The sequence below is a fragment of the Copadichromis virginalis genome, linkage group LG10 (genome assembly GCF_057382275.1).
Source record: "Copadichromis virginalis isolate Kocher_CV1m ecotype Utaka linkage group LG10, C_Virginalis_male_GT1.1, whole genome shotgun sequence".
Classification (NCBI taxonomy): Eukaryota; Metazoa; Chordata; class Actinopteri; order Cichliformes; family Cichlidae; genus Copadichromis; species Copadichromis virginalis.
Genome location: NC_140627.1, coordinates 33,480,626 through 33,498,853, shown reverse-complemented (window position 1 = coordinate 33,498,853; position 18,228 = coordinate 33,480,626). Strand labels below are relative to the sequence as shown.

The 18,228-nt window shown below is 38.9% G+C and overlaps 2 protein-coding genes and 1 pseudogene across 2 annotated transcripts; all 3 read left to right on the top strand.

Moving 5' to 3' along the window:
* Window positions 1-1,032: 1,032 nt before the first annotated feature.
* Window positions 1,033-6,993, top strand: LOC146700857 (complement C1q-like protein 4; annotated as a pseudogene).
* Window positions 6,994-9,002: 2,009 nt separating this feature from the next.
* LOC146700856 (complement C1q tumor necrosis factor-related protein 3-like) lies at window positions 9,003-10,684 on the top strand. Its single transcript, XM_085471111.1, has 4 exons — window positions 9,003-9,237; window positions 9,468-9,530; window positions 9,679-9,810; window positions 9,912-10,684. Exons 1-4 carry the CDS (start codon window positions 9,033-9,035, stop codon window positions 10,187-10,189), a joined length of 678 nt encoding a protein of 225 aa, XP_085327237.1. The 5' UTR covers window positions 9,003-9,032; the 3' UTR covers window positions 10,190-10,684.
* A 6,245-nt stretch (window positions 10,685-16,929) lies between these two features.
* Window positions 16,930-18,163, top strand: ins (preproinsulin). The gene is made up of 3 exons (XM_085471115.1): window positions 16,930-16,998; window positions 17,072-17,266; window positions 17,572-18,163. The coding sequence occupies exons 2-3, from the start codon at window positions 17,083-17,085 to the stop codon at window positions 17,727-17,729; spliced, it is 342 nt and encodes a 113-aa protein (XP_085327241.1). The 5' UTR covers window positions 16,930-16,998; window positions 17,072-17,082; the 3' UTR covers window positions 17,730-18,163.
* The last annotated feature ends 65 nt before the right edge of the window (window positions 18,164-18,228 follow it).

Genomic DNA, 18,228 nt, shown 5'->3' with positions numbered 1-18,228 from the left:
CTTCCATCAGTGAGAACTTTGAAGATGAAACGAGGCTGGGTCTTCCAACATGACAATGATCCAAAACACACCGCCCGGGCAACAAAGGAGTGGCTCCGTAAGAAGCATTTGAAAGTCCTGGAGTGGCCTAGCCAGTCTCCAGACCTCAACCCCATAGAAAATCTGTGGCGGGAGTTGAAAGTCCGTGTTGCTCGGCGACAGCCCCAAAACATCACTGCTCTCGAGAAGATCTGCATGGAGGAATGGGCCAGAATACCAGCTACTGTGTGTGCAAACCTGGTAAAGACCTATAGTAAACATTTGACCTCTGTTATTGCCAACAAAGGTTATGTTACAAAGTATTGAGTTGTATTTTTGTTATTGACCAAATACTTATTTTCCACCCTGATTTACGAATAAATTCTTTACAAATCCTACCATGTGGATTCATGGATTTCTTTTTCACATTCTGTCTCTCACAGTTGAAGTGTACCTCTGGTGCAAATTACTGACCTCTGTCATCATTTTAGGTGGGGGAACTTGCACAATCGGTGGCTGACTAAATACTTTTTTGCCCCACTGTATCTGTTTTCTGGAGAGCTCAGTCACACTTACTCACTCTCTCAACCAACCTTCACAGAGCTGCTGCCACACTGTGCATGTGGATTACCGTAATGACCCTAATATCCCAGAAACGTGCAGAGTCACTGCTTGCAGAGACCTTTGGAATTCTTTCAATTAAGCAAATGTTTCAAGAGTTACCGGAGTTACAGATGTTTCAATTTTTTTTGTAAAACATCTGTCTGATGCCAGTGGCAAAAAGTAACACAAACTATGTTGTGGTGTGTGTGTGTGTGGGGGGGGGGCTGCAGAGATCATGAGCTCTGTTTAACTATGACACAGTTCAATCACACAGATCTCAGAGGAGAGTATTTCTTCATTCCTGCTCTGTTTACATGACCCAGTTTGTTCAATAATGCAGCAAAACAACACTGATTCATTAATCATTCAGCAGCCAGTACCTGTAGTAGGGGTGAGGATGAACAAGGAGTCATGGAAGGTAGAAATAGAGAATTTGTGTGGATACGTGTTACAGTTCAGGAAGGCACCTTTTCACAAGATTTATTGGTGGACTGTGCATGTGTGTGTTTGAGGGGTGGGGAAGTAAATTCCTCATTAACGCCTCTTTTTGCAGTGTTATAAAGAGGTCAGGTTTGAAGATGACACAGATACTGTTGAGTATATATATATGATAAATTAGTTGAGACTATTACTTCCATTAATGTCAAACTTATCAATTCACCAAGATAAATAACTTCTGGTTTGTCTAAATAGCACATTTGCTAAATTTAATTTGCAGTATTTGTATTTGTGAGGCTGCATTGATAGATTTATAGGCAAAAATACTATTATGATCTTTTATTGTAACTCTTATTGTTAAGAAGCTTGGAAAGAAAAGCGTCTGGACTTCTTTAAGTTGCTTGAAGACGTTTCATCTCTCATCCGAGAAGCTTCTTCACTGAAGAAGCTTCACTTTTCTTTCCAAGCGCCTTAGACCCTGGATGACTGAGAACCTTCACAGACTTATTGTTATCGCAAAAAATACCACAAAATGTCATTGAAGGAAATTGCCGTCCCGGGTTTCCTCCGTGGCGTGAGCGATAAGCAGAGTTTTGTCCTTTCCTTATAAGATTCCTAATTATTCAAAGTAACACTCAGGTATGCCGTTCAGCTGGGTTAGTTACAGCGCCGGGAGTAGCTTGGGAGAACAAGGAAACACAGACTGCTTCAGGTTGCCTTCCCAAACCAACTCAAAGGTTTATTTAGTACAAAACTGCTTATATAGAGGAAAAAAAAGGTTCGTGTGTCAGCAGGTTCTCAGTTCAAACCGGTACAGACCAAATAAGGAAACATCTTCCTGCCTTCTGAGCAAAGAAGTATCCTTTGTGTAGTTTATCAGTTCAGCTACAATTTATGATCATCCCAGCAAAATACACTCCTAGACATAGAATACAGAGTTCTTTCATTAGTGAATTCTGAAACAAACCACCTGGCTTTTTAACAAGCTCTTTTCTAAAAGATAAGGAAGGGAGGATGGGAGTAAGGAAGTGGTCTCGTCTCTGTGGTATTTTCGACCTTGGGGTACCAGCCTGTGATTCTTACACATCAATTCTTGGGTCAGAGAGAAAGAGAAAAACAACTAGTAAATGGGCCTTATTGAGTAACAGTTTTCCTGTATAATATCACTATAAAACAATATCCTGTAAATGCTACCATGGTATCAAAATATCACAACAGTCATTATAGGATTTTAAGTCCATATTGCCCAGTTCTAATCTTCTATTTAATTTTAATATTTTTAGGGGCAGAAATATTAAATATATTGTTGAACAATCTAGAATTGATTAAAGCAAAAATGAAAGCTTTCACGTAATGTCAAAATTGAAAAGCTTCGATTTTGGGGTTCATACATTTGTTGATCTGACACAGAGGAGTCAGTGCCTTAACAATCATGAACCTCACTGCACGTCACTGATGTGAGTTATGAAACTTTGCTTAATCACTTATCTGGATTATGTGTTAATATTTTTGACTTTGTTTTGTAAAGAGGTTGAAAGGAACAAAAATAGGAAACTTCTCTCATATTGAGTTCTTATCTCCACCAGAATCCCAGCATTGATGTTCGACGGGAATGCATTCTGAAAGCTGTCTGTGTCTACTTAAATGAAAAGCCAGATGACCTGTTCAAGGAATACTTGGTAAGTTAAAAAAGGAAAACGATCAGTTATTTTCCTTTTTTTAATTTAGGATTGGAAATGGAAGGTGGACTTACTTGTCCATATGTATATGTATGCAACTAACTTATCTTTTTCTTTTATTTTTATTTAAAGGATGTGGATCTTGGAGCAAGCAGAGAAACGGAGCAGCTGACTTTGGGAGTCTATGTTGTCAGACATGAAGGAGCAAACTCTGCAGATACACCTGAGGACATTGGTGTCATCGTAGAAGGATGCACTGTGCTGCAAGCTCTTAGTGATGTGGCAAAGGGGTGTGCCCTCCTGCTTGGACTAATCTACAGTCTATAAAATACACATTTGAATTTCTTCAGAAGGTGCTGATGGAGTTGGATGGGAACAAGCTATCCATGAAGGTGCAGGTTCTGAAAAACAAACTGCTTGAGTGAAACAGCCTGCACTGAACTATAGAGGACACTGAACTTTAAGGTTCTCGAACCCTTCTCCTTGCACTTCATAAACTGTTCAGTTTGAATTGCCACAAGAACTTCTGCAAGGCCTTTCACTTTTCTGCGTTCTTTGTTCTTGAACCTTTACCAACATCCAACTACACTGAAAAAGACTGCTCCTAACTTTGGACTTCAGTTGAAGTTTTGAAGCAAAGGTTATTTTTCTAAATATGGACAAAAATGACACTGCAGTAATTTCTACCTGCTGTTTGCAGGGCTGTATTGTGGGCTTTTCATTGTAGCCCAATCAAGTTTAAATTAAGTCATGTTAATGTTAAAAATGTTGGAATCACAACACTTCCCAGTTTTAATCATTTCAGTTTAACATGACATTCTGCATCTTGTCTTCCTGCGCTTAAAATGCACTTGAATATATGTAAAGATTGTTTAGGAAAAAAGATCTAGAAGCATTTGAATTGCTCAAAGTGTGCTTCAACAAGTTTTACACAAAGTGTCATTAAAGTTAGGTTAACTGAATAAACGTGTGTTCGATTTTGTTAAACTTAAATAGAGTAAATTGCAATTCCGTTAAAGTGATTTAATCCTATAGTTTCAGTAGAGCGTGTTTTGGGTGAGTAGATTTATCAGATTTACTTAAAATTTCTTGTTCAAACTAAATATATCATACATTTTATATTTCACTAACCCAGTTGTGTGGAACCGGTTGACATAACTGGGTGGAGTAAATACAACATGTTATTTCTTAGAGTGTATATGTGATATAGACAAATAAAGTTTTAGCAATAAATTTGTACTTTTCAGATCATGTAGAAAAGCTGGAGAGTCAGAAGACTGAGATTGGCCAGCTTCAACAGCCACTACAAGGTACTGTGTGAATTTTATTTATTTTTTTACTCATGTTTGCATGTCTATGACTGTTTCATTGTAAATAAGAAAATTAATTTCATCATATTAGTATTTATTTTTCCCCTAGATAATAAAACTAAAAACTCCTCTAGTATATCAGCGTCACAAGCTGGTTTTTGTGTGTTTTAGAGTTAAAAAGCACACATAGCCTCACTGTGGCAAAATAGTTTAAACCAATAGTACAGCGGTCCCTCGTTTATCGAGGGAGTTACGTTCTAAAAATAATCTGCAATAGGTGAAATTAGCAGAGTAGCCAACTTTATTTTTTAGAATTATTATAGATGTTTTAAGGCTGTAAAACCCCTCACTACACACTTTATGTACTTTTCTCAGACAGGCATGAACATTTTTACACTTTCCTCTCCTGTTTAACCTCTTAGAGTTCAAACCTTTGTAGAAAAATATGTCCAGTATTATAGAATGAAAGCAAAGATCAAACCATGTTTTCAGGTCCAGAACATGGGAATAGAGCTGCTGCCAGAGAATTCAACATTAATGAATCAATGGTACGGAAGTAGAGAAAGGTTAGGTCGGGTCGGGTCGAGTCGAGTCGAGTCGGACTTTTCTTCTAGGTTTCAGAGTGACTGATGTAGATTGCTCAACAATCCAGTGATGAGTAGCAAAGTGCTGCTGTCTTAAGTAGGGCTTCAGGATTAGTGGAGATCAGCAGCAGGTGAGGAGATTGAACACAGGTGTGTCGGCCAGGGGCAGGAGCGTGGGCCCCAGCAGAGGAGAGAGAGAGAGCAGAAAACAAAACATGTTGCCTAACACAGGGTCAGCCGGCGAGGCAGGTGTGCCTTATGGTCCGAAAAATACGGTACCTTCTACCTTCCTTTAGCATGTTCAGAAGTCCAACTTTTTGTGCGATGGTTAACATCTTCCTCTGTCTTTTGGGTGCTACCGCAGGAGCCTTTGACAGTGCAAAATGTTTCATCGGCATTGTTGTGTTTGCTGGGGAGAAAACTTACAAACATACAGTACAGCACTTTAGAGTCACACGGCTAGCGATCAAAGATTTATGTAAATTTGACTGTTAAAGGTGAACCGCATTATAGCGAGGGACCGATCTACATGATTGTGGCTAATTTATGAAAACTACCACCTGCAAGTGGAAGCCCATAATATCCAGTTATGTGAATGTGTGGCTGATCAAGATATGGCAATCCTATAAATTTCTCCAGAAGGTGGTGATTCTGTGTTTCTATGTCATTAGTTCATTCACAGATGGAGAGGTGATATAACACTCATCAGTTCAATTTTCCATCAAAAAATTTTAAGAGAAAAATTGAAAATGGAATCCAATTTTCTATAATTCCAAAAGTAATCAGTAACTAATTACAGATTACTTCCCAAAAAAAGCAATCCCATTACTTTACTGATTACTTATTTTCAAAAGTAATTAGTTACTTAGTCACTTTTAAAAACATGATAATCCATCATATAAAATATAAAATATAAAGAAAACATATAAAATGTAATCAAATGAGAAAAGTATCTTTTTAAAACTTGTTTTATTAGTTTTAATCGTTTAACTTTATGCATCAAGCAAACATTAAATTATATGCACCATTCTCTGACTGTAAGAAATTTGTTTGACGTTTAAACCTATTTTCTGCACATTCCTGCACATAAAATAAAATATTTTTTGTGTTTACACTCGCTCTTTCAAATAGATGCAAGTAAAACACAGCAGAAAATAAATAAAGTCAAAGACTTGGCAGTCCTGTTTATTTTCACTTGTATAGCAGGAGTGGGGCAGGCGGAGGTTTGCCCTGGTGCAGGTGTGTCGCAGTGGTCATGGGGAGGTCTGGGAGTTTCTCTGTGAATGTCACATTCCCATGGCCGCGTACACTCGGTGCTTGCTCGGAAGTTTAGTTTTTTTTTCGCTGTAAAAAGAAGTTTTCTTCCCACGCACAGCGGACACTAATGTTTTTGTCACTTTTTATGGAATCAAACTCAAAGTAAGGTCAGTACTTCCACGCTTTAAACGCTGCACGCTCATACTCTCTCCTGCACTCGATATGTGATCCATTGTTGATCTGCACACAGCTGTTGCCACGAATGTTGCACTCGCTTACGTCACTGTCATGAGACATTCTCGCAAAAAAATCACAGTTTTAATAACGCAGTAACGCAGCGTTCCTACGGGAAAGTAACAGTAATCTATTTACCTTTTTTGTAATAGTAATCCCTTACTTTACTCATTACTTGAAAATCCGATTACTTGAAAAGGGTAATCAGATTACACTAACGCGTTACTTGTAACGCATTACTGCCCATCTCTGGCTGTCAAACACTTCTTTCATTGGAGATAATGATGACTCTTTTGGGAAGAGTCTAACTCGAAAACAGTTTCAAATAATGACATTTCTCTCTCTCTCAGTCAAACACGTGGCTTTCTCAGCCTCTCTGCTGGATCAAGGTGAAGGATATACTGGACCCTTTAACAGAAAGAACAGATCATGATCCAGAGTACTCTGATCTTCAAACATGTTGTCACAAACATTGGAAATGCCTACAACAAACACACAGGTAATAACACTGAATGTTGCTTCTCAGCTATGTTGATGTCAGGCTGATGTTCCAGATGTTCTAACAGCTGATTTTCCATTTAACAAAAACAAATGTCCCACAGGTATTTTCACTGCACCAGTGAGAGGAGCCTACCACTTTGAGTGGAAAATATATGGATATGGAGGCATTGAGAATGGTGCTGTGTTGTTCAGCACATTTTTATTGCATATGAAGTTCAGCCATCTGATGCTGCAAGTTCCTCTAATTTTGTCTCACTGCTTTTGGAGGTTGGGGATCAGGTCTTTTTACGTCTCTGGACTAATTCAAAGATTTATGATAACCAAGTTCACCATAATACCTAAAGTGGTCATCTGCTTTTCACCATGTGAGAAGCGTGACAGCTTCAGAACCTCCTGTTTGTTTCCAGTTGGTGACCCTTAAGACTTTATGTAATTAAAACAAAAATTGAACATGTTTTATTTTTTCATCTGTCTGTGAATCCAGATCCAGATGCACATTATGATGTCAAAATTGTAAACTAAAATATTAATAATGATAAACAAAGAAATTGTCTTTTTATTGAACAATAAACAATCACTGAAATAACATTATTAGTTTTTTATCCATTTCAAATATATAAATATTTTCATACTGGGAGCTGCCATCATGGTGGCAGCTTTGTGAGGCTGTACTATGATCTAAATGCTTAAACTGGCAGGGTGGCAGTCTTTTAAAGATATGGCTGTTATGGATTCTTATATCGTGCTTTCCTCCTCTCCTGGATCAAGTGCTTTATACAACATGCCACATTCACCCAAGCAGTGTTTTCTATGCTTTTTAAGTCTTTTCTACAACTACATTCACACTCTGATGGATGCATCGTAGAGCAACTTGGGGTTATTAACTTGCCCAAGGATATTTGGCATGCAGCCGGGGGGAGCCAGGGATCAAACCACCAACCTTCCAACCAGCAGATGAGCTGCTCTACCTCCTGAGCTACAGCCATAGGGATCCCATAGCATAGGGTTGAGTCTGATCCTATGCTATGGGATCCGACTTGCATTAATAAGAACTTCAAACTAAGCAGGAAAGCCAATCCTACAGCAGGTTTCAGCATCACAGCAACAACACCTCTGAGTCTTCTCTCCTGAACTTTTATTGCAATATCAGCAAAACAACAATTCCAGACAACAAATTACATCTAACTCATTGTCATCCAGCTTTTACATAAAGAACAATTTGAGGCATCCTATAACAGTCCAAGATCATCAGGTTTACCTCAACACTTATTAAATCCACTTGTTCAATACAAAAACACACAACACACGCAAACAGGCTACAACAGTAGCTGTACACCGACTGTTATGAAAACCATATTTATAAAGTCTAATAATGATAAGTGCATCTACTACTGACACATTAAGCATTTACAGTCAAAGCAAAGATTTCACACCATTATCAGCTGTACTTTGCATCATTAAAATCAGAGACACGTATTTCCTCCATGCCTCTTTTTACTGTGCAATATAAAGCTCAGGTGGTGTGAGGGTGCACGTGGATAATCTTCACATGGTACGAGTGTTGTGGTGTTCAGGAAAGTAGAGCAAACTTTGTCTGCACTGGTACCAAAACAAATGTAGTGACTGAAAGTGTGAACTGTTTTCTCTCATTCTTTTCAATTTGGTTAAAGAAAATTTATAATCATGTTTCAAAGTGTGTTTTTATGAAGTAACTCAGCAGGAGACCTGAAACGGATTCAAATGTGGCTCCAAAACATTTTTACAAAACTCAGTTCTTAACAGCGCCCCTCAGTGAAAAACAGCTCCAGAGAAATGATTCCACTGTTGCTTAAACTCCTGTTTTTGTTGGTATTGGGAATCTCTATTTGAAAACTGTGAAAACTCAGAATTGCATCATTCAGCTGCAAACAAACAATACACCAGCAAAGCATCAAAAATATACTAAATTATTAATGTGGATCTCTGATTAATAATTAAATTAATAACTGCAAAATGTACAGAGTCAGCAACATTGAAGGATGTGAAAGTTCTAAACAAAGGTCGGCAGGATTCACACATGGAAAAGGTAATTACTCCATTACATCTGTGTTTCCAGACTAATTACCTTTTTGAATTAGTAGAAAACTTCATGAGAGTCATTTAAACTGCTCTTATTTGCTATGAACTAAACCAGCACATGTCCCGACACAATTTACTGTCAGCAGACAATCACTGATAGTCACGCGTTTGTGTCCTTCTGACTGAAAGTCATAATGATTAATGATTCATTCACTAAGATTACTTATGCCTTCAGTTATCAAAGAATCTCTGAAACCAATGAAATCATTACTACATAACCATAACTGTGTAATATAAAAGTCAGTCAGGTTTGCAGATGACACAGATACTGTTGAGTTTTCACTGACAGAATGGAGATCATGGTGTTTTTCTCGCTGCTGCTTCTGGTCTGCTCCGTTTCCACAAATCCGACTGAGGCAGATAATGAAATTGTTGACCAGCAGATTTCAAACCAACAACCCTGTCAACAGGACATCCATGCTGTGCTCAGAGAGATGGCAGTCTCACTGGCTGTGCAGAAAGCACAGATCATGAGCCTACAGAAAGAAAATCAAGGTACAGTATCATGTCAGGTAGTGAGAGAAGTAACAGGAAACCTTCCATATGCTTTCATTTTTCTATATTCACTGTTGTCTTATAAAAGTGCCAATGTCACTACGAAAATGTCCAGATAGAAAGAAAAAACCCTGAACTAATCAGCATACTTTCTTTTATGTTATGGACAATGCTCTAAAATTAGCTGTGCAGTGAAGTGAAACTCATAAAATTACTTTTTACACTTTTAGATCATTCAACAAAGCTGGACAGGCAGACAACTGAGATTGACCAGTTGAAGCAACAGTTACAAGGTAATGTGTGCAAGTCATCATGAGTCTGATCTTTTCTATGAAAAGGTAACTGTGGATGTTTGTGACACGTTTAATTACAAAGCATAAAGTTAAAAAACAAAAAAACAAAAAAAACAAACTGTGAAATAATGACATTTCTCTCTCTCAGATAAACAGGTGGCTTTCTCGACTTCTTTGTTGGATAGAGGCACTCTAGACATTGGACCCTTTAACACAGATACTACTCTGATATTTAAACAGGTTTTCACAAACATTGGAAATGCCTACAACCCACACACAGGTAATAACACTGAATGTCACTTCTCAGCTATGTTGATGTCAGGCTGATGTTCCAGATGTTCTAACAGCTGATTTAACATGACAAAAACAAATGTCCCACAGGTATTTTCACTGCACCAGTGAGAGGAGTCTACCACTTTGAGTGCCATGCATATGGATATGCAGACATTATGACTCGGGTTGAGTTGTTCAAGAATGGAGAGCGAATTTTTATTATACTTGAACTTCAACCATCCCATATTTGGACTTCCTCTAATGGAGCCTCACTGCTTCTAGAAGCTGGAGATCATGTTTTTTTACGTCTCTCTGCTAATGCAAGGGTACGTGATAGTCAAGGACATCACACCACCTTCAGTGGTCACCTACTTTTCACCATGTGACCAGTGGGACAGCTCTATAACGTCCTGTTTGGAGCTCACACTTCAGAAGTAAAACAGATTGGATTGGTTCAAGGTTTTGTGTGTGTGTGTGTGTGTGTGTGTGTGTGTGTGTGTGTGTGTGTGTTTCTAAAACTGCTGACTTACAATGTTGAAATGTTTTTATATTTGCATCTATATCTGGATTACATACATGTGATAATAGACAGTAATAAAAATGGGTTTGAGTTAGTTTCTCTTTCCAAAGTTAATCTAATAAAAAATATTTTAGACATTTTCCTGCTCCAACTCACATGTTTAAATATTGACTGCAGGTTTCCCAAACATATGGTTTTATACAACCACAGCAAGGCCAGTACAGTGGGGGTGTTTTGCACCATCGCCCCACTACAAGAATGTCTTTAATACATCTACTTTTCTTGTTCGTCCTGATCAAGTAGAGAATGGTTTCTTTGAAAATATGTTTGAATGTCATGTATCATTAAACCCAGATCTGTATCACCACAATGATCGTATTTGATTACTTTGCTGGCAAACAATCCATTCAGATCATATCACATGAACATTAATAACAACGACTAATGACTAATTTTAAAGATGAATAATAAAGTATCAGCTACCTCTTATATACAATGGAAAAATCACTTATATTCAGGTATAAAAATATAGTTTTCTTTAGTTATAAAAACATGAATCCATTCAAATGTTAATATTACATATGTCCATGTACATGGATCAACAAGAGAAAAAATATGAATCAAATCTGTGCAGGAAAAGTAAACAAACAATAGACAGCTTTTTTCTCCTGCTGATAATTATCAGTTTTACAGTATAAGATCGAGTTAGTTCATCTTTTATGAATGATTAATAAAAACTTGTCATGTAGGAATTTTCTAGGCATTTCTAGAAATTGTTTGGTTCACTTAAAATACAGTGGGGCAAAAAAGTATTTAGTCAGCCACCGATTGTGCAAGTTCCCCCACTTAAAATGATGACAGAGGTCAGTAATTTGCACCAGAGGTACACTTCAACTGCGAGAGACAGAATGTGAAAAAAAAATCCATGAATTCACATGGTAGGATTTGTAAAGAATTTATTCGTAAATTAGGGTGGAAAATAAGTATTTGGTCACCTCGAACAAGGAAAATCTCTGGCTCTCACAGACCTGTAACGTCTTCTGTAAGAAGCTTTTCTGTCCCCCACTCGTTACCTGTATGAATGGCACCTGTTTGAACTCATCATCTGTATAAAAGACACCTGTCCACAGCCTCAAACAGTCAGACTCCAAACTCCACCATGGCCAAGACCAAAGAGCTTTCGAAGGACACCAGGAAAAGTATTGTAGACCTGCACCAGACTGGGAAGAGTGAATCTACAATAGGCAAGCAGCTTGGTGTGAAAAAATCAACTGTGGGAGCAATCATCAGAAAATGGAAGACATACAAGACCACTGATAATCTCCCTCGATCTGGGGCTCCACGCAAGATCTCATCCCGTGGGGTCAAAATGATCATGAGAACGGTGAGCAAAGATCCCAGAACCACACGGGGGGACCTGGTGAATGACCTGCAGAGAGCTGGGACCAAAGTAACAAAGGTCACCATCAGTAACACACTACAACGGCAGGGAATCAAATCCCGCAGTGCCAGACGTGTTCCGCTGCTGAAGCCAGTGCATGTCCAGGCCCGTCTGAAGTTTGCCAGAGAGCACATGGATGATACAGCAGAGGATTGGGAGAATGTCATGTGGTCAGATGAAACCAAAGTAGAACTTTTTGGTATAAACTCAACTCGTCGTGTTTGGAGGAAGAAGAATACTGAGTTGCATCCCAAGAACACCATACCTACTGTGAAGCATGGGGGTGGAAACATCATGCTATGGGGCTGTTTTTCTGCCAAGGGGACAGGACGACTGATCCGTGTTAAGGACAGAATGAATGGGGCCATGTATCGTGAGATTTTGAGCCAAAACCTCCTTCCATCAGTGAGAACTTTGAAGATGAAACGAGGCTGGGTCTTCCAACATGACAATGATCCAAAACACACCGCCCGGGCAACAAAGGAGTGGCTCCGTAAGAAGCATTTGAAAGTCCTGGAGTGGCCTAGCCAGTCTCCAGACCTCAACCCCATAGAAAATCTGTGGCGGGAGTTGAAAGTCCGTGTTGCTCGGCGACAGCCCCAAAACATCACTGCTCTCGAGAAGATCTGCATGGAGGAATGGGCCAAAATACCAGCTACTGTGTGTGCAAACCTGGTAAAGACCTATAGTAAACGTTTGACCTCTGTTATTGCCAACAAAGGTTATGTTACAAAGTATTGAGTTGTATTTTTGTTATTGACCAAATACTTATTTTCCACCCTGATTTACGAATAAATTCTTTACAAATCCTACCATGTGGATTCATGGTTTTTTTTTTTCACATTCTGTCTCTCACAGTTGAAGTGTACCTCTGGTGCAAATTACTGACCTCTGTCATCATTTTAAGTGGGGGAACTTGCACAATCGGTGGCTGACTAAATACTTTTTTGCCCCACTGTAACTAAAACACTCCTTTTAAATCCAAATTCAAATAAAATCTTAAGACACAGTAGTGATCTGTAAATGGAAGAGCCTGAAAGTAATGTGTTATGTGTGGAATTAGTATTGCAGAGACTTTTAAGCAGAGCTCTCAGCTCTTTATTGATGTCAGTCTCCTGTTCTGGTTTTCTTTTACAATGTCATTCCTGACACTTTACTTACTTTCTCCATTCTCTTCAGCTTCTACTTTCCAGTTGATTCACATTAGGCACTTTAAAATATCTCTTTTCTCTCCATCTTTTTCCAGTTCACAGCCATACTCTGTACTTACAGTACGATGGGACAATGGCACCATCATGTGGTCAGTTATCAGTTTTTACTTGTGTAGCTGAAAGCTTGGTGTAAACAGCCCCTCTTTGGGCACATAATCAACACACTGAAACCAGGTAATAATAACGCCAACATGTGGAGTGGAAAAGTTGTGTTATTTTTAGTGCACATATCATAAACATATTCAGATGTGCAACCATACTGGACCAGTGTCTATACTCATACATACTTATAGATATCTATGACTTACTTAGTAATAGTGATGGTAGAATAGTTACATTTATTTCTTGCATATTTCCACAACCCTGTATCCATAATCACATTCTGCGTTTGCTGCCATTGTATGTAGTGTATTATCTTATTTGTTTTGTATTTTTTGTATTTTCCTTCTGCTATCTCTACCTGAGCTGAGGTAAATGGGAAATGGCCTGTATTTGTATAGCGCTGTACTTAGTCCCTATGACCTGAAAGCGCTTTACACATCCAGTCATCCACCCATTCACACACACATTCACACACTGGTGATGGCAGCTACATTGTAGCCACAGCCACCCTGGGGCGCACTGACAGAGGCGAGGCTGCCGGACACTGGCGCCACCGGGCCCTCTGACCACCACCAGTAGGCAACGGGTGAAGTGTCTTGCCCAAGGACACAACGACCGAGACTGTAACACACGTTTCCCCACAGTGGGATCAATAAAGTCTTATCTTATCAAATCACTGACCACAGAAGTAATATTAAAATCATCTGTCAGACACACAACAATGGAGCTTTATCTGAAATTAGAATCTGAAATCTACAGTTTATAGCTGTAACAAAAAAACCAAACAAAAAAAAACACCATGAAGATGCTTTAACACAATTATATTTCCAACAAAACTGAAACAAAGTGAAAAAAAGATCTATGTCAAATCATTTACAGAGTACTGCAGAAAAAGACGACATGTAAAATACTGAAAAATGTTTCATTTAGAGCAGAATCAAGACGTTCCCTGCAGCGCATGTTGTTCCTAAACTTTCAGATACAGTTGCTCCTCCCCATGTGTTCTAATGCCCCGCCCCCACAGCACTGAAGGGGGGAGGGAAGCCCTCCTCAGCTGATTATGACACCCCGCCATGTTAGCTATGAGATGTTCCAGTACTGTATAATACTTTTATTTAGTATTATAAATTCATCAGTCTTTTGTCGCCATTTTTATGAAGTTACCACAATCAAAATAAAATAGAATATGTTTCTAAAAACATTTAATATGTTGTCTTTGTTTCACTATATCAAAGACAACATATTAAACTCATATTCACTTTAAATATAATATTTAATTTAAAAAAATGTGGTCCATGTGATATATTTGGTAATTTGTATGTTTTGCTGAATGCAAAACATGAGAAGTTTACATTAAAAAAGCACAACAGTGATTAAAAAAATCAATATTTTATTACAATTAAATATGCCTAATTTCTCCGAGATTCCTTACCTTTCACTATGACCAAAATAAACCACCTTGCATTTTCGATTTGTATTTCTCTTGAGTCTCACTTTTAGAAATGTTAAATTAATATAAGAAATCATTATTGGATATGTTTCTTGACTATAGGATACCAGGTTTCAGTTTATAAAGGGAAATTGTACGCTTAATTAAACTAAAAACTATCAGGGATGTGTGTGGATGAGAGGAAGAGATGAGCCAAACGCAGGACTCATGGTGAGAGTTGGAGTTTATTATAATGAGGGGACGAGCAGAACTTAAGCTGCTGAACCGAGCTCACACATGCGGAGCAGACAACATCAATGACAAGACGCTGGACTGAGCGAAACTGAGGGTTTAAGTACAGGCTGGGTGATGAGTAATTAGAAACCGGCGAGTGAACAGCTGAACTTAATCTGAGTAAAGACACATGGAAGTAACTGGAACAGCAAAACAGGAAATGAGAACAAGTGACAAAATAAACTGAACATGAACAAAACTGAAAACACTGGGTGAACCACCCAGGAACCCTGACAAAAACACGAGTTTTGAAAGAAATGTTAAATATTTTTCCTGGTTTCAGTGATAAAAATGTATAAGAAACAGTCCAAAAATTCTTATTTGATTTACATTTTACACATGACGCCATTGTTATTTTTGTTTAATCTATCACAATCTACTACAGAAAACATTACAATAGAAAATAATGAAACAGGTCTACAATAATCATCTGACATATATCAGCTAAAACTGCACTTTATCATAAATATAATGCATCTTCTTGACACCGATTCCTTGTATCTCTAATGAATGCAAAATATGAATTAAAAGAAAATTAGAAAAAGAAAATCAAGAGCAGAAATGATAAAAGTTGAGCTGTAGTATTTAGTGTTTAATGGAGTGAATTTCCATCCATTGTGCAGAAAATGTTTTTATGGTTTGGTTGTGGGGTGACAGCGGCTCTGGTTTCTGGTTCATTTGTAGATGCAGATGAAAAACACTTTGAGAAGTTGTCCGAAACACGCGTCCTCCTTCGTCACGGACAGCTCGTCATGGTAACGCTCTTTCTTGGTCAGTTGAGCTTCTTCTTTAAGTGACTAACAAGCTGGAACAAGAGCTCTGTCAGCACACCTCTGACACCCATTAAGCACTCTTTGCATGGCAGATGGTTTGATGAGGCTCTGGCTCTTTCTCACTGAAAAGCTGAAGTCATCTCAGACCCATAACTACAATAAAATATTTGGAACATCAGGACAGTCAAGCTTTTGTCTTTGTGTTTCATGCTGTCTGCGTAGTTCAGGGTTGTCAAACATAAGGCATGGGGGCCAGAATTGGCCCACCAAAGTCTCTAAGCCACCTCACTGAATGACTTTGAACAATGTGATGGAGGGCACGAGTTTTAACTTCATATTCATGAGTTTTACAGTTTTTCCAGCTGATAAAGAACTCGGCCGCTATTAAGTAATAAAACAAACTGCTATAATATGCTATAGAAAGGTAGTTTTATACCATTTGTCCACATTAAAAATAAAGAAATCTCAAATTTTCTTTGTAATTAACAAAAATTTCAGTTTTATAACTACAGGACTTTTTAGCAAAGTTTTTTTATTTTTTGAACAAAAAACTGAGACTTACTATTGAAATTGCTTTTTCCCCGATATTAAGCTCTGTCACGGGTTAAATGTGTAATTAAACTTCTTCACAGTTATACGACTGAGTTTGAAATACTTTTAAATCTGCTGACATGTTTCACTTCACTCTGAGCTCTGCTGCACATCCTGATTTCTTTTTACAAACGTTCAGTCCTCACATTTGATCAGAAATATCAGCTCTTTGACATAAAGACAGCTTGGACTTATTTTCAGTTTTCATGCCTGTTAACGTCAGATGTGATGGAGGATAGGAGATGCTGCATGATGTGAACACATCTTGTAAAAAACCTAAATAAAAATGATTTCTACGACTGTTATCTGCTTTAAACTAACAAGCTGAGCAGATGGAGCAGAAGGTTAATAGCTGATCAGATCATGTCGGCTCATTAGCTTTAGTTTGTTTTACTAAGTGCTGTAACCAGTCAATCAGAAACACACTGTCACTTAATATGTGCTGATGGCAGCGCATCTGTTTGTACACACACACACACACACACACACACACGCACACACACGCACGTGCGCACGCACGCACACACACACACACACACACACACACACACACACACGCACACACACACACACACACACACGCCATCTCTTCACAGGGCTGTTCATTTCCTGAAACCAAATCTTTCACCTCAGGTTTAATAAATCATATTAATGGTTTGCAGAGTCCCCATAATCCGCAATCACACACAAGTCCCCACAATGTGGGTGAAATAGCAGTGGGCGTGTCCAGGTGGCGCTGGTGGAGTATAAATGGCGAGAAGGCTCTTGGTTCTGCCTCACACAGCTGCTCCTGCCCTACATCTCAGAGTTACCTCCTCCTCTCTGCCTGTGCAGGTGAGTGCTGGCTGTAGGTTTGGTTGTGAGGACAGTGACTGTGATGCTAACGTGAATGTGCTTTTGTGTTCAGCTCTTTCCAGCATGGCAGCGCTCTGGCTCCAGACCTTCTCCCTGCTCGTCTTAATGATGGTTTCGTGGCCGGGCTCCCAGGCCGTCGGTGGGCCACAGCACCTGTGCGGCTCTCACCTGGTGGACGCCCTGTATCTGGTCTGTGGGGACAGAGGCTTCTTCTACAACCCCAGGAGAGATGTGGACCCTCTGCTTGGTGAGACCGCCAACCATGAACAGAAACACTAGACAAGAATTTGAGGGCAGCTTTTCTTTCTCTCAATTCACTTTAAATCAGCTTTCATGTTGGAAACTGTAATTTTCCATATCTTTATGGACCCTACATGATTAATTTACATCTATTGTCATTTGTCTCAACACCTGCATCATATAATGGCGCTGATTTTGTAACACTTTGTGTTAGAATTAGTAATTTATGTTCTAATATGTTTAAAATGTATTATTTAATATAAATTCCCATACTTTTAGATCTGAACATTCACCTGCTCTTCATCCCATCAGGTTTCCTCCCTCCAAAGGCAGGTGGCGCTGTGGTGCAAGGTGGCGAGAATGAAGTGACCTTCAAAGACCAGATGGAAATGATGGTGAAGCGAGGCATTGTGGAGGAATGCTGCCACAAACCCTGTACCATCTTTGACCTGCAGAACTACTGCAACTGAACACTGCTCTGCTGGACTTTGTTTAGTCGAACCAGGCTCGGCTAATCAGGTCTGAGTCCCAACCCCACCTCCCCCCCTGCTTCAGAGGAGAGCCACAGCTGTCCTCTCTCTGAAAACCAACTGCTGTCAAATGAAGTGCTGAGAAATGGATAAAATTAATTTTCCAAGAAAATAAAAATGCAAAATGTGACGACGTGAGGCAAAAAAGTGTGTTCTTTTGTTGTGATGAATCCAGTTAATTGATTACATTGAAAACTCAAGCATGTTAGGTACCTGCTGCTATCCAGCACAAACTGCTGAGCTTTCACTTTTCAAATATTTGTGTTTAGCTTATAGTGTCACTTCTCTGAACAGGATATAAACACATCATGCACTTGGACATGATGTCCTTTTTCCAACAATCCCTTGTCATCTTTATTTCAGCAGCTCAGTGTCAGTGTTTTTTATTCAGGTCCTCATGATTATACAGTGGGGATGCAAACTACAATGCTCTATTTAG